The following is a 14,915-nucleotide window of genomic DNA, read 5'->3' on the forward strand; positions in this document are numbered from 1 at the left end:
CCTCAAGTGCTGATGGCTACGGGCTTGAGGATCTTGTTCCTAAACCTCAGCTTGTCGCAGATAGCTCTGGCATGCGCGGACAACGTGAACATGTTGTTGAATGTTTACCCTAAAATCTTAGATTAATTAGTGGTTGGAATTCTGTTACCATCGACCATGAAATTCAACTCTGTGCTTATCTCTGCAGTCCATGTCGTAAACATAGTGTCCGTAGTCTTAGTGGCGGATATTTGCATAATACTCGCGTAGAAAAAGGTAGTAAGATCAGTCAAATTGGAGTTCAGCCTTTCACAAATACCATCAGGGAAGGTACCCAAAGTCAAGATTGTACAATGATCCGCATACGTTACGGTCACAATGCCGTTTGGAGGCGGTGGAATAGAGGAGAGGTAGAGGTTAAACAGTTCTGGAGATAACACCCCACCTTGAGGAGTTCACTGTTTCCCACTACTTTTTGTTCCGGAATTCCATATAATTTATTATCCAAAATGTCAAACATAGTCGGAGGGTAGTCTGTTCGAGGTCCTCAAACAGCGTAGAGTGCTTGACAGTATCGACGGCTTTTGATAAGTCCAGCTCCACCAGCACTGTCTATCGCGCGGCTTGTTCTGGTCGAGTCCTCGTCTAATATATGTGGAGATAGTGTACAGAACAGTAGTAATGCTGTACTGCTTACGGAACGTATACTGAAGATAGGTAAATTGATAGATATTTCTGATAGTGGGGAAGAGTAAAGCCTGAAGAGTATTTGCTGCGGACGACAAAAGCAAAATCAGTCTGTATGATTCACCTTTGCTGGCATCCTTGCCGGGCGGGATCAAACTGCTCATTTACCAGACTTCGGGCACGATGTGGGTAACGAACGACAGGTAGAGAACTTTTGTGAGATACTCAACTCCCCACTTATCCTGCTGTTTCAGCATAGTCGTACCGTCAGAGCCTAAAACGCCTGTTAAACTATACACTTATAACACGTTTAAGTGCATTATCTCGATTTATTTGACGTATATTGTATGAATATGACAACTTAAATTGACTGGATTTGCTAAATCCACCATAGTCTAAACGTACTATTACCCTTTGGATCATTTAGCGTTCCTAATTACATTTAAATCCATTGCGAATTGTGGTGTTTTCTCCTCGGCGGGAGGAGATCTAATGCGGCGTAGTATTCTTCTCTTTGCCCTGTCACTCCCGGGGTGCACGACAAATGTTCGATTAAAATACTTTGGCAACTTTTCGGATCAGTTAGCGTAATATCGGCAAACGTGTCTGAGGTCTTATCGTCCTTCTTTCCAGGGTTCGACAGTGACAAACAAGTTGCCAACAACTCAATAATTCCGAATCCAATGTTACATCTCTTTAGATGATCTAGCGCCACTTGTCTCGTAGTTTAGTTCAGTGATATGGAGTCAATGATATGACTACGCGACACACTTATTGAAGTTTTAATCCTTCACCCACGAGTTTAAACTTCACTTTTCTAAAAATAAGTTTTTTTACTATTTCAGTTAAAAGCCGTCCAATTAAATAACAAACTGGAAGTTCTTGTTACAGCTGAGGTACAGTTTGATTCAGATCTTCCAGAGTTTCGCACTCAGGGTGGGGCCAATGCTGGTGCAAGGAAAAATGAGTAAGTATTAAAAATAAAATATTTATAAAAATATACAATTTCATTTCATCTTTTCCTATCGCTAGATATTTCGTCCAACCCGTCATGTGGGTTAAGGCGCTGGACATTGTTATGGACCGTTTGGTTATGGAGGGTGCCGATTTGAGTACAGTAATGGCCATTGGTGGCTCGGCACAACAACATGGCTCTCTCTATTGGTCACGTCATGGCATAGATACCTTAAAGAATCTCGATCCAGATAAATTTTTGCATTTACAAATCGATGACTCTGCATTTGTTTTAACCCGTACCCCCATCTGGATGGATGGCTCGACAGAGAATCAGTGCCTTGAAATGGAAATCGCAATTGGTGGTCCCCAAGAAATGGTTACTATAACCGGTAGTAAATGTTATCCACGTTTCACAGGACCACAAATTCGAAAAGTCTATCAACAGCGTACCCATGCCTATGAAGATTCTAAACGTATTTCATTGGTTAGCAGTTTTTTGGCATCACTGTTTATTGGTGATGTGGCGGCAATAGATTATGCTGATGCCTCAGGAATGAATTTATTTGATATTAATACAAAAACATGGTCAAAGGCATGTCTAAATGCGTGTGCACCCGATTTGGAAGAACGTCTTGGTGTGGCGGTGAAGACTAATTCAGTTTTGGGCAAACTTTGTGATTTCTTTGTTCAACGTTTTGGTATGCCTGCGGAGTGTCAGGTGGCAGCATTTACGGGTGACAATCCTTCGGCATTGTCTGGCATGTTGGTTGAAAAGGATTGGCTGGTGATGTCCTTGGGTACCAGTGATACCTTAATGATGAATTTGGAACATCCACCGCACTTGGAAGAGGGACATGTTTTGTGTCATCCCACCGAAGAAGATCAATATATGGGTTTGTTGTGGTAATTAGCAGTAATAGATATGGTAGATCAAAATATGCACTCACTTTTTTCTTTACAGCTTCCGCAATGGTTCCTTGGTTAGAGATGCCATGAAACGTGCCGAGGCCCAAAATAGTTGGGAAACATTTAGCTCATTATTGGATTCTACACCACGTGGTAATTATGGTAATATGGCTTTACATTTTCACACAATGGAAATAATTCCCCAGGCAAAGGGTGTGTTGCGTTGGAATAAATCTCATACGGCTGCATCTGCTGATGCTGCCAAAGGTGTTTTGAAGTAAGTTAATAAATCTATGGATTTGTTTTTGTAATCATTGTTTTTTTGTTTGCTTTAGATTCACATCTCCCGAAGCTGAAATAAGAGCTTTAATTGAGGGTCAAATGTTACACAGACGTGCCATTGCCTCTGATATGGGTTTCCATTTTGGGGCAGAAACAAAAATCATAGCCACTGGTGGAGCTTCAGTAAATAAGTCAATTCTCCAAGTTATTTCGGATGTATTCAATGCACCCGTTTATATACAAGTGAGTTCCAAATTGTTTCCAGAGCTTTAAACCTTAAAAGCCATTAACTCATCGGTTGACTCGATCAACAGCAATTTGACAAGTACGGTTTTAAGTGGGTACAACTATCTTTCTGAACATACATGTGGGTCACTCTTAATTGTTGATGCAGATAAAGTCCTTCTGCTTTAAGCGGTGACAGATTGACTGCGAGGATGAAGCACCAAAAAAAACCTGAAAAACTTGTTAATTTAGATTTAAAGATTATCTTAATTCTAAACTAATATTTTATTATATTTTATTTTTCTTACAGAAAGCCAGTGAGGCCGCCCTATTGGGAGCTGCATATCGCGCCAAATATTGTGAATATTTGGAGGAGCATGCCAAGGATGAAGCAGCAGACAAGGCTACCGACGATACCAACATCCTAAGTTATCATGATTTCATTTTACCTTTTATACCGAATCATGTGGAACTTGTGTGTGAGCCCAGTAAAGATAGTGCAGATATTTATACACCAATGTTGGATCGTTATCGAGCTATGGCCAATGTTTTGCAACAAAATAAATGATATTTGCCCATTACAACACAATTTTTTATACCAAACTCTCATAGAAAGAAAAAGACTTGAATGATGAAATCCATAAATTAGAAAAAAAAAAAACACGGAGAAAAATCATACATTCCTCTAATTTAAAGTGTCTTGTATAAGATATTATTATATGGACTATTATCCATAGTTGTTGTTTTCCTACTAAGCCAATTTTTTCATAACAATATTTTTTAACTTTAAGACAACAAAAAAGTGCAATCGTTTTTCTTTTCTATTATAAAAAATAAAAAACAAAATATTTTTTGTTAAAAAATAATGGTATCATCATTAATGTGTCCTTTATTATCTGCTTCATCAGTATTTATAGATGTATTGTATTACAATAACATATGTACTCCTTTCTTTATATGATACTATACCAGCTAGATGAAACTCATCATATTCAATTAATATGTAAAGTTTATTTTTTACGACCACCACGTTCTTTGATTTGCAAATGAACGGTAGCTCCGCTGAGTAGATTATAGAAAGCCATGGTATTGCTATCCTTAAAGAACATGCCCTGAAAAAAGAAAGCAATATTAACAAAAATTGAATGTTGATGCTTTGTTGTATTCCTTACCTCATAGGAGATTTTCTGTTTTGCTGGTGGCATACCAGTCTCTTCTTGTATTTTACTCTTTAACAAAGTTACAGCATCGGTTAGGGCCAATGACACAGCAATTGTTTGACCATTTAATTTCCATTCTGATTTGTCAATAACATTTGGAATTTGCACTTGTATGGTAATCGGACTCTAAAAAAGGAAAGAAAAGTAGAGATTAAATTATTTCAGTTTGAGTAAAATTAATAAAATAATAAAAAAAAAAAAAAACAACAACAAAAACCAAAAATTTTAAGAAGACCTAAAGTCGACAAAAGTCGTGGATTTTTTGAAGATTTCTAGGAGGGACCCAAAGTCAAGCGTTGACTTTTTACAATTTTAAGTGGGACCCTAAGTCAGCCTGATTTTTTTAAAGATTTCTAGGGGGACCCAAAGTCAACAATAAGCCTGGATTTGTTTAGGATTTTTAGGAGGATCTAAAGCAGGGTCGAGCTTCTTTGCTTAGATCGTATACCAGGGGCGAGCTTCTTTGCTTAGATCGTATAGTGAGGGCGCCCACTGAGTTGTTTTTGCATTTGCTTCTCTCTCTCACGTACAGCGTAAATTAATGAAAACAAACAAAAACATAATGTGGTTGTTGCTTTTTTCACTCATACGTTCATACATGTCTTCGCTTTGGTTGTATTTCTGTGGTCGTCGCTGATCTAAAGTCAACAATAAGTGTGATTTTTTTAAAAATTTTAAAAACCAAAAATTTTAAGAAGACCTAAGGACGACAAGAAAAGTTGGAATTTATGAGGTCTAAAGCCGACAAAAGGCGTGGATTTTTTGAAGATTTCTAGGAGGGACCCAAAGTCAAGCGTTGACTTTTTACAATTTTAAGTGGGACCCTAAGTCAGCCTGATTTTTTTTAAAGATTTCTAGGGGGACCCAAAGTGAACAATAAGCGTGGATTTTTTAAAGTTTTTAGAGTGACCAATAGACAGCAATAAGCGCGGATTTTTTAAAATGTTTAAGGGGGACCCAAAGTCGGTAGTAAGCTTGAATTTTTTAAAGATTTTTAGGGTGATCCAAAGTCAACAATATGATTGGATTTTTTTAAAGATTTTTAGGGGGATCCAAAGTCAACAATAAGCGTGGATACTTTAAAGATTTCTAGGGGGACCCAAACTCTACAATAAGCGTGGATTTTTTTAAGTTTTTTAAGTTGACCCATAGTCAGCAATAAACGCGGATTTTTTAAAAATTTTAAGGGGGACCCAAAGTCGGTAGTATGCTTGAATTTTTTAAAGATTTTTAGGGTGATCCAAAGTCAACAATAAGCGTGGATATTTTAAAGATTTCTAGGGGGGCCAAAGTCAACAATTAGCGTGGATTTTTTAAAGATTTTCAGGGGGATCCAAAGTCAACAATAAGCGTGGATTTTTTAAAATGTTTAAGAGGGAACCCAAAGTCAACAATAAGCGTAGATTTTTTAAAGATTTTTAGGGGGACCCAATGTCAACAATAAGCGTGGGTTTTTTTTTTACAGATTTCTAGGGGGACCCAAAGTCGACAATAAGCGTGGAATTTTCAATAATTTTTTGGGAGATCAAAGTCGACAATAAGACTGGATTTTTTAAAGATTTTTCGGGGCACTTAAAGTCGACAATAAGCGTGGATTTTTTAAAGATTTTGGGGCACTTATTGTCGACAATAAACGTGGATTATTTAAGATTTTTTGTAGCACCTAAAGTGGACGATAAGCGTGGATTTGTTTAAAGATTTTTGGGGCACCTAAAGTCGACAATAAGCGTGGATTTTTTTTAAGATTTTTGGGCACATTAAGTCGACAATAATTTTTTAAGATTTTTGGGCACCTTAAGTCGCCAACAAGCATGGATTTTTTAAAGATTTTTTGGGGCACCTAAAGACGACAATAAGCCTGGATTTTTTAAAGATTAGTTTTTGGAGACCCAAGGTCGACAGTAAGCCTGGATTTTTTAAAAATTTTTTTGGGAGACCCATAGTTGACAATATGCGAATATTGTTTTAAGATTTTAATTAATGATATTACCTTATGCATTGCAATAAATTCTGCCTCCGGCACCAAATTATCTTCTGAACGTAATTTCTTATTTGGTGGTTCATCATCAACGGCAATGGATTGAGCCAAAGGTATAATGGTTTGATCTATAACAGCTGGAGCTGGGGTTATTGGTGGGGCGGCAGCTGGTATTGGTGCCATGTAACCTGGTACAGGGAATGGTGGTGCTAAAAAAATATTACAACATTATTAAAAGGAAAGAAAAAAAAAGAAACCACAATTTGGTACACTTACGCATCATGGGTGGTGGACGCATTTGCATCATCATGACTGGTGGTTGGGCTGGTATGTTATGCTGTTGTTGATGCTGAGCTTGCTGATTGCCACCTTGATGCTGTTGTTGATGATGAGATTGATGTGGCGGTTGGGGTGGAGCATGTGAAGATTTATTTTGATGTTGACCACCAGATTTATTGACCACAGGTTTGGGACCAATTTTTTCCTTTTCTTCATCGGGTAGTAAGCCTTTAACCTAAAAATGAAAAGAAAACAAATTAGTATGTTTTTCCAATTCATTACCTTTTGCTCACCCACCTTATGTATTTGATGAATTTGATCTTCCAAAGTTATATTGGCCCTGGCTGCCCTTGTAGCTGCTTCAACACTTGATGTATGGCCATCCCATGTAACACGATCATCTTTCTTGGTTTCCTCCTCACCCAATTTTTTGCCAATAACTGTTTCCTCATCACCCACACCGAAAATATCCGTACGTCTCTCTGCCAATTGTTTAAGACTAGCCTCAATGGCAGTACCGGCTGCATAAACATTTTCTTGATTGATTTTCTCCACGGTGTGTTTGTCGCGCTGCTCTACCCAGCGTGGGTCCAAAAGACCAATACGCATATGCTCAGCCACTTTGGAAGCGGGAATTTTCTCTCCAGTAATTGGTGAAATAAGAAATTCATCCGTGGTTGTTGGTTTGACGGGTTTGGCTTGCGAAGCTTTAGGATCGTATTTCTTAACCACAACTTTATCATGTGTTGGTGGCATAAGCGGTGCAACAGGTGGTTGCATTTTAGCCGTAGATGGTGATTCTTCATCACTGGAGGCTTCATCCATATCTTGAACTTGGGTATTATCTTTTTTGGATGCCTGTGATTGATATGAGGTTTCTTTCATATGAATACCAGTACGGTTTTCCATGTGTGATAGTTTGACGGCAGCTGGGCCAGTTGTTTCCTCATCGCTATCTTCTTCGTCAGATTCAATTTGCATTTCAATATCACCTTCTTCCTCTTGCAAACGTTCCTCCATGAGGACACGAGCACCAACTTCTTCAGGGGTTGTGGGCGGTGGAAAGTTGCCAGTTTCAAATGGTTGATAATCTACGGTTTCCACCACAACAAAGTCGTGCCAGTCAATTTGAGCATATGCCACTGAAATGAGATTGAGGTTAATGTTAATACAAACGAGTTCGTAAATTAAGTATAACGACGAGGGATTTCAGGTTGCAGTAGTTGAACTTTATTCCTCTGTATCAGTACGACTTAACCATTCTGTCAACAAATCCCTTTTAATCTACAAAAGTAACACTTAGGGACTTGATGGCAAATGAAGTATCCATGCATCTATCTTATGTTAGTTGCTATCGTTTTTCAGTGCAGTATATTCATTTAGGCTGTCAATGTACAAAACTAGTTGGCTGTTAACTTCGTAGAGAACGTTGTCATATTCCTCTCTTCTTATTCGCGTACATGTTGACAATTTTTTTGCTGTAACTTACCTCTCTCCTTTTCCACCTTCTCCTCCTCGCGACGTTTTTGTGCCTCCTGATGTCTTTGCCAGTTGGCACGATATTTCACCTGTTCCAAAACAATATTCATAGAAACACGTTGATTTCCACTTTCGGCACGAAGCTTACCCAATAGATCTTTGGGAGGTATCAAAATCTTTGTATATTGTTCCAGGAGTTTTGTGAAATATTGGAAGAGTGAATGTTGCGGACGCAAGAAATCAAATTGGAAATTACGTTGCTCACGATTCATAAGATTGGTTAAGAATTGACGACCATTACGGGCCACAAATTGGGCTGTCAGTTTTACAATGTCCCTGTAGTTAAAGAAAGGACAGTTATTTCTAAAGAAAAATATTTTCTACCATGAAATACGTACAAATCCAACGCAGATATTGATGGGGGATCGGCAATAAATTCAAATTCTGCTGGAGGATCTTTCGGCACAAACTGTTGTTCGGCAACTTGTTTTAGCAATTCCTGTTGTTTTTGTTGGGCAGCGCTTGTAACCGACAATTGTTTAATACCCGTCAGAACACTTGGCGCTGAGGCATCTGTACAAAAAAAAAAAAAATAAAAACAGATTTTTAACAATTTCCACCAATATTGATAGACTTACCTTTGCCTTCTCTAAATTCATTCACTTTATGCCTATAGTATGCATGATAAGGATCTCCCGAACTCAAGAAATTAAATTTTGGATTTCCCAATTCATTTTGCCGGATGCGAGCCTCAAATTCGGGACCATTACGTGCAACAAAACTGGCAGTTTTGTCGACAATATCTAAATTTATTTAAAATCAAAGAAAACTGAGTATGGAAAACTTTGAAAAATATAATAAACTCAAGGTGAATGCATATTGTAGTTGTTTTTTTTTTGGAAAAGGATACTTCTAACCTCTGGAGGAGGATAGATAATGCCAATAATTGGCCCAGACATGGGTTTCGACTGTTGATTATTATCAACAGCCATTTCAGCTTCTAGTGACGGCATCTTGTTGCTTTCTTCTCGCAATGAACGCCTCCAATGTTATTTATTTCTACTTATTTTTGCTAGAAACTTATAAACTAATTGTTAATTGTAGAAAAAATAAAACCCGTCAATAAAAACTTTTCCAAAGCGTTTGCTCCCGTGCATGGAAACGCTGACAGAAACTGTCAATTGTGTACAAACAAAATAAAAGCGTTTGGCGTTTAAGCATTTGACGTTTAATAATGAGGGTTGTTCACATTCTGTAATATATTTACGGTACGGAATGTAAATAAGATAAGGTGTTGCCAGACTAGAATGTTTGGCATAAGACGGGAATACAAGCGCACGCCCGATTTTTTTGAAATTTTTACCACAGGTAGTTCTGGTTGTCCTGAACACAAAAATATATATACAATCTCTGCTTCCCGAGAAGGCCGGCTAATTAGAGAAAAATTAATAATTTAAAAAAAAAAACTTTTGTTTCCGTTCCCTAGATTTGCACTTGTCCATCGGATAAAGTCTAAAGGCCTGCGTACATAAGCTGCCTTGCCTAAGGTATGCAGGCAAGACAGCTTATGTACGCAGGCCTTTAGACTTTATCCGATGGACAAGTGCAAATCTAGGGAACTGAAACAAAAGTTTTTTTTTTTTACTTCTGATAAAATAATAAAAAAGAAAAGGGCAACCCAGTTCGAAATTTGCTCGGCCTTCTTTATTCCTTTATTTTTATTATGTCAGAAATGAAGCAGGATAGCAAGGCAACCAGGCAAAGCAGCTTGTGCACCCAGGCCTGTAAGTACCCGGCCGAAGGCCGGCTATTTAGAAAAAATTGTAATTTAAAAGAAAATTTTGTGCGCGTTCCCGAGACTTACACCTGTCCATAGGAGAAAGTCTAAAGGCCTGCGTACATAAGCTGCCTTGCCTGCTTACCTTGCTTACTTCTGATAAAAGAATAAAAGAGAAAAGGGCAACCCAGTTCGAAATTTCCTCGGCCTTCTTTATTCTTTTATTTTTATTATGTCAAAAATGAAGCAGGAAAGCAAGGCAATCAGGCAGAGCAGCTTATGTACGCAGGCTCTTAAGGTCTGCAACCTGCCTTGCCTGGTTGCTTTGCTTTCCTGCTTCATTTTTGACATTTTGTGCGCGTTCCCGAGACTTGCACCTGTCCATAGGAGAAAGTCTAAGAGCCTGCGTACATAAGCTGCCTTGCCTGGTTGCTTTGCTTTCCTGCTTTATTTTTGACATTATAAAAATAAAAGAATAAAGGAAGCCGAGCATATTTCGAACTGGATTGCCCTTTTCTTTTTTATTCTTTTATCAGAAGCAAGCAAGGCAACCTGGCGAGGCATTTTATGTACATAGGCCATTAAATCCCCGGCCGAAGGCCGGTTAATTAATGAAAATTTTATAATTTAAAATAAATGTTTGTTCCCGTTCCCTAGATTTGCACCAGTCCATAGGAGAGAGTCTTAAATACACGTCCGAAGGCCGGCTATTGCAAAAGAAAATTATAATTTAAAAGAAAATTTTGAACTTTAGTGGCCTATATCTCGGGAAGTATGGACTTTCCAGAAATGTTATATACATTTTTGTATTCAGGACAACGAGACCTACCTGTGGTAAAAATGTCAAAAAATCGGGTGTTCGCGTGTATTCCCGTCTTGTTCCTAGTACGGTTACATTAGAGTTTTTTGCAGGGTTAACCCACTTCATGAGGATTTATTTGACGTTTGCGCTCTGGAATTGACGTTTGAAACCCAAACCCACTGGGTTAATCCGGTTTATTGTAACCGAGGTAGAATAAAATGGAAAATAGTTTGTTAGGGCTTGCGCAAGGGTGGTTTCGTGTAAAAAGATGCAGTGCAGCGGCACTTGCACTAGTGACTAACTGTATTTTTGGATGCAAACTAGTAATGTAAAGAAAAATAACTACTTACATTACTCCTTAAGCTGAAAACACATCCAACGGTTGAGTAAAGTTTTGTGTTATTTTTGGCCGCACTTTGTCTTTTATTCTTCTACCCAAATGACACGAAACTTTACTCAAACGTTGGATGTGTTTTGAACTTTACTAATGTTTGGTTTACATTCGGCGTCTTTTCGTGATTTCGAAGGCGTTTCGTGATTTCGCGCGGAATCAAGCAAAAATTATCATGATTTCGCATACAAAAATGAAATCATCTCATTTCGTGATTTCAGCGAAATCAACATCGAAATCACAGTACACATGATATACAACCCAGCTTTTGCCTGAAAAAGTACCAAAAGTTGCAACACTTTTCACGTATCACAATAAACAAGGTAGATGGTTAATTGCTGCAACAAAAAATTTTAGTATCAAAATTTGTAAACAATGTGAAAAAATATTAAATTACTTTGTTACATTGTTATTTTTCATTGTGTTCTCGTACTTTTTTAGTGGTAATGGTAGAAAAAAGCGCGAATTGTCAAAAATTGCTTCCTTATACAAATTTCTTAAAAAATATGGGAAAGAAAAAATTACGGAAATTACAAAAACTGCAGCAAATCAACGTATCAGCTATCGTATTTAGATGAACATGCTGCTAGTTTCTACTAGGCCAAAATTGTATGGCAGAAAACAGGAGAATAGAGTGTTATTCGGCGCTATTTTTGTTTAAGGAGAATTGCAAGTCTTGCTAGACTTCAGAGTACGGGAACGCATTTTTAGCACTAAACGGGAAAACTGCTGCAAGTTCTGAACACAAATTGTATCTATCAAAATTTATTATTATGATGTCTCAACGATAAAATCATTTTTTATTTTTTCATTTGTTAGTACTATACACAATTAATACGATATATAGATAATTTTACGATAATTTTCGAAATAAAGTTGTAAAGTTCTATATTGCCGTATATTTTTGAAGACTAATTCAATATACAACTTGTTTTGAAAATTCATGTTCGATCAGCTGCGCATATGCATCTACCTTGATCATTGTGATCAAGGCATATTCATAGAAGGTAGAAGTGACAATCAGCTGTATTCTTACTTTTTTTGTAAATTTAGTTTTCAAAATGTAATAGGGTCTACTCATGAAATTTGATAATTCGAAATCTGCTACCATAAAATACTGCTTTTCATTCTAAACGAGTAATAAAAATGACCTACGAGAGTTATGAATGCTTTATATTTACATTTTGCTTCAAATTTGTTCTATTCTAGACGATTTTCAAAATGCATTTATGTTTTTCCTGAAAAAAAATTTTAGAAAGACCAATATTTTCTTTGACAATTAATTTTCAATAACAACAATGTTGTTTTTGTAAATTTGTTAGTTTTTGTAATTCATGCATATACCTTATAATAAATATACCTTGATTGTGATATTTTGAAATCAACAAAAAAATAAGTGTAAACACCGGGATGTATTTCAGGATTTCGTGAAATCCAGTTGATTTTAGAGCGCAAGTATAAACTTGGCATAAGTTATGAGTACGGTGGCAAAGAGCGTGTGTGTCCGACTACAAATCCCAGGGTTGTGTGTTCAACGCTCACCGCTGGCATGTGAGGTTTTTTTTTTTTGTAAACAAAATTGAAAAAGAACAAATGGTGATGCACATGTAAGTCCCGGTTCACACTGGAGTGATTTCATTTGAAAAGTGGCATGAAATTATGCGTCTTTAGATCGAGAGTCTCATGAAATTTATGCAGTGGGGAACTCGATCTAAGAACGCCTAATTTCATGAATTTTTTTGATGAAATCGCTCTAGTGTGGACCGGGACTAAGCGTTTAGACAATCCTTACAAACCAGCTGAAAACACATCCCACGTTTAAGTTTCAATTTTTCTTTATTCTTCTACCAGAAATGACACAAAACTTTACTCAAACCATGGCACAATAATACAGGTACAGCGGCAAACACTAGTTGTCAAAATTAATTATTGTGAATATAAACATATACAAAATGTAAACAAGCAATTCACAATAATACATTATTGTGACCAAATTTGACTTTGGTATGATTTGATGTAACACCTTCTTAATCCACCATGACTTAAACGTTGGATGTGTTTTCAGCGTTAATGTTCGTACGCGTGGCGTAGTGTGTTCGACAACAAATCAGAATTTCGCACGATCAAATCTAGCAGAGAGCGAAATAAAATAACAATATGAAGTATGTTGAAATTAAAAACAAATTCCACCTAAACTATTCTAAAAATAGAACTTCTAGTGGCCACAGAATAACTAGTTGTTCTAGTGGTCATTGAATAACTAGTAATACAATGCGACATGCCCTTGTTAAAATAATGGGTTAGTAGGGGGTTTAGTAAGTAGTTACGACTAAAAGAGTACTTTAAAAACGCATTATTTAGTAAGGATTTTTTGCTAGGGTACTCTTGAGCTAAAAACGACTTGGGTATTCTTCAAGGAATCTGTAGAGGAAGTCAACGAAGCGCCCATATTTCAGAAAATAATATCTAAGTACCGAAGTGACGACGTTAACTAAAATCGGTCTAAAAGTTCTAGACCTATTTCAGTATTTATGGATATTCACAATAACCGGATGTACCGGATGTCATAACAGCAGTTATACAGCAAAAAGCGGATGAGCTTTTGTTAACAATTTTGAGGGAGAGTTTAGAGGGCTGTTTGCGGTCTTCGTTATGTGAAAAGAGATAAAGATAAGAAATATACTCGATATTGGAAAATAAATCACATATTAGTTCTGTTACTTTAATTGAAAATTGTTCTGATTTTTAGAGGAGAGGTAAGTATCATTTTAATTTACTCGATTTTCACCGCAAATATCAATGCGGCTGTAGACCTGGTAAATCTCCCATCGACCAGTAGAGGGATTCTGTAACTCATTTTTGCTGTTACCGACAAAAATCGGTAAAATTAAATCGCAAAATTGTGACTAAAAACATGAAGCAAAGTTGGCATCACTGTTTGTGTCGGTAGAGGCTAGCGACTACTTTTCATTCATCGTTAACTTACTGAAAAATTTCGTTAATTATCGAAATTATAAGCATTTTAATTTTACCGACAATTGTCGATAACAGCAAAAATGAGTTATAGAATTTTACTACTGATATTTACTTTGCGACAGACCAGATATTACTGGGGAGAACCCATGAAATGTAGATCGATAATTACCATATTTTTATCGATTATAAAGCAGCTTTCGATAGCGTTCAAAGTTATTCCAAGCCATATTTAAATATGGTATTCCCGCAGGTGATAAGGTTATGGGTTGCGCAGCTAGTGTATGTTCATCATCCTGAAAAAAGAGAAAAAGAGAAAGCAAATACGAGGGGTAATAGCGAATAGGTAAAAGGAGGAGTAGGAGAGTGGATGGAACAGACGGGGATGGATACTATGAAGTGATTAGATGAATTTAGTATAAGCTAGAATGATCCGCCCATAGTCATTTAAGATTCATGCAATAAAATATGAGGTGCGCGGTATCTACAGAAGAGAAGTAAGGAAGAGAGATTGAATCTCATGGGCACCAAACAGCTTGTGTCTTTTGTTTGCCAGGCTAGGACACCGGCAGAGAAGGTACTCCATTGTTTTAGTCTCTTCAGCATCTTCATATAGTCTGCAGTACTTAATGTTGTTATCCTCCCACTTACTTGACACACATCTTATGCAACAGTGTCCAGTAATGAACCCTGAAGCATTTCTAATCTCTGACTTGTCAAGCGAGAGAAGAGATAACCTGAAATAACCTCCCAAATTGACTTGGATACTATACTCTTAGGACCGTCATGTCGGGTCCTTAAGCTGAAAACACATCTAACGTTTGAGTAATGTTTTGTGTCATTTCTGGTAGATGAATAAAAGTCAACTTTTTTTATTCTTCTACCAGAAATGACACAAAACTTTACTTAAACGTTGTATGTGTTTAGGGCTTAAGGCTTCTTCTGCCTGACAACTGCAGTTGTCGTAAAGTTTTCACGAA

General features: G+C 37.1%; 2 protein-coding genes across 2 annotated transcripts; one reads left to right on the plus strand and one right to left on the minus strand.

The window, feature by feature from the left end:
* Window positions 1-1,510: 1,510 nt before the first annotated feature.
* LOC141389013 (xylulose kinase) lies at window positions 1,511-3,899 on the plus strand. Its single transcript, XM_073959991.1, has 5 exons — window positions 1,511-1,633; window positions 1,699-2,526; window positions 2,585-2,806; window positions 2,865-3,054; window positions 3,347-3,899. The coding sequence occupies exons 2-5, from the start codon at window positions 1,718-1,720 to the stop codon at window positions 3,602-3,604; spliced, it is 1,479 nt and encodes a 492-aa protein (XP_073816092.1). The 5' UTR covers window positions 1,511-1,633; window positions 1,699-1,717; the 3' UTR covers window positions 3,605-3,899.
* An 85-nt stretch (window positions 3,900-3,984) lies between these two features.
* On the minus strand, window positions 3,985-9,194 carry Sf3a1 (splicing factor 3a subunit 1). The gene is made up of 9 exons (XM_073959990.1): window positions 8,903-9,194; window positions 8,631-8,795; window positions 8,391-8,565; window positions 8,003-8,328; window positions 6,811-7,655; window positions 6,511-6,748; window positions 6,247-6,443; window positions 4,209-4,382; window positions 3,985-4,148 (listed from the first exon to the last, which is right to left on the minus strand). The coding sequence occupies exons 1-9, from the start codon at window positions 9,003-9,005 to the stop codon at window positions 4,047-4,049; spliced, it is 2,325 nt and encodes a 774-aa protein (XP_073816091.1). The 5' UTR covers window positions 9,006-9,194; the 3' UTR covers window positions 3,985-4,046.
* Between the last annotated feature and the right edge of the window lie 5,721 nt (window positions 9,195-14,915).

The sequence above is a fragment of the Musca autumnalis genome, unplaced genomic scaffold (assembly GCF_047663935.1).
Source record: "Musca autumnalis isolate F117 unplaced genomic scaffold, ASM4766393v1 scaffold_1, whole genome shotgun sequence".
In the NCBI taxonomy this organism is placed as follows: domain Eukaryota; kingdom Metazoa; phylum Arthropoda; class Insecta; order Diptera; family Muscidae; genus Musca; species Musca autumnalis.

What these genes read in the sequence shown, in the direction of transcription:
- LOC141389013 (XM_073959991.1), top strand. Translation starts at nt 1,718, where the DNA reads ATGTGGGTTAAGGCGCTGGACATTGTTATGGACCGTTTGGTTATGGAG. An exon ending in GCTGCCAAAGGTGTTTTGAA is followed by an intron (nt 2,807 to 2,864) that starts GTAAGTTAATAA and finishes TGTTTGCTTTAG; the next exon opens with ATTCACATCTCCCGAAGCTG. An exon ending in ATGCACCCGTTTATATACAA is followed by an intron (nt 3,055 to 3,346) that starts GTGAGTTCCAAA and finishes TTTTTCTTACAG; the next exon opens with AAAGCCAGTGAGGCCGCCCT.
- Sf3a1 (XM_073959990.1), bottom strand. Translation starts at nt 9,005, where the DNA reads ATGCCGTCACTAGAAGCTGAAATGGCTGTTGATAATAATCAACAGTCG. An exon ending in GCGTCCACCACCCATGATGC is followed by an intron (nt 6,444 to 6,510) that starts GTAAGTGTACCA and finishes ATATTTTTTTAG; the next exon opens with CACCACCATTCCCTGTACCA. An exon ending in AACAGAAAATCTCCTATGAG is followed by an intron (nt 4,149 to 4,208) that starts GTAAGGAATACA and finishes TTCTTTTTTCAG; the next exon opens with GGCATGTTCTTTAAGGATAG.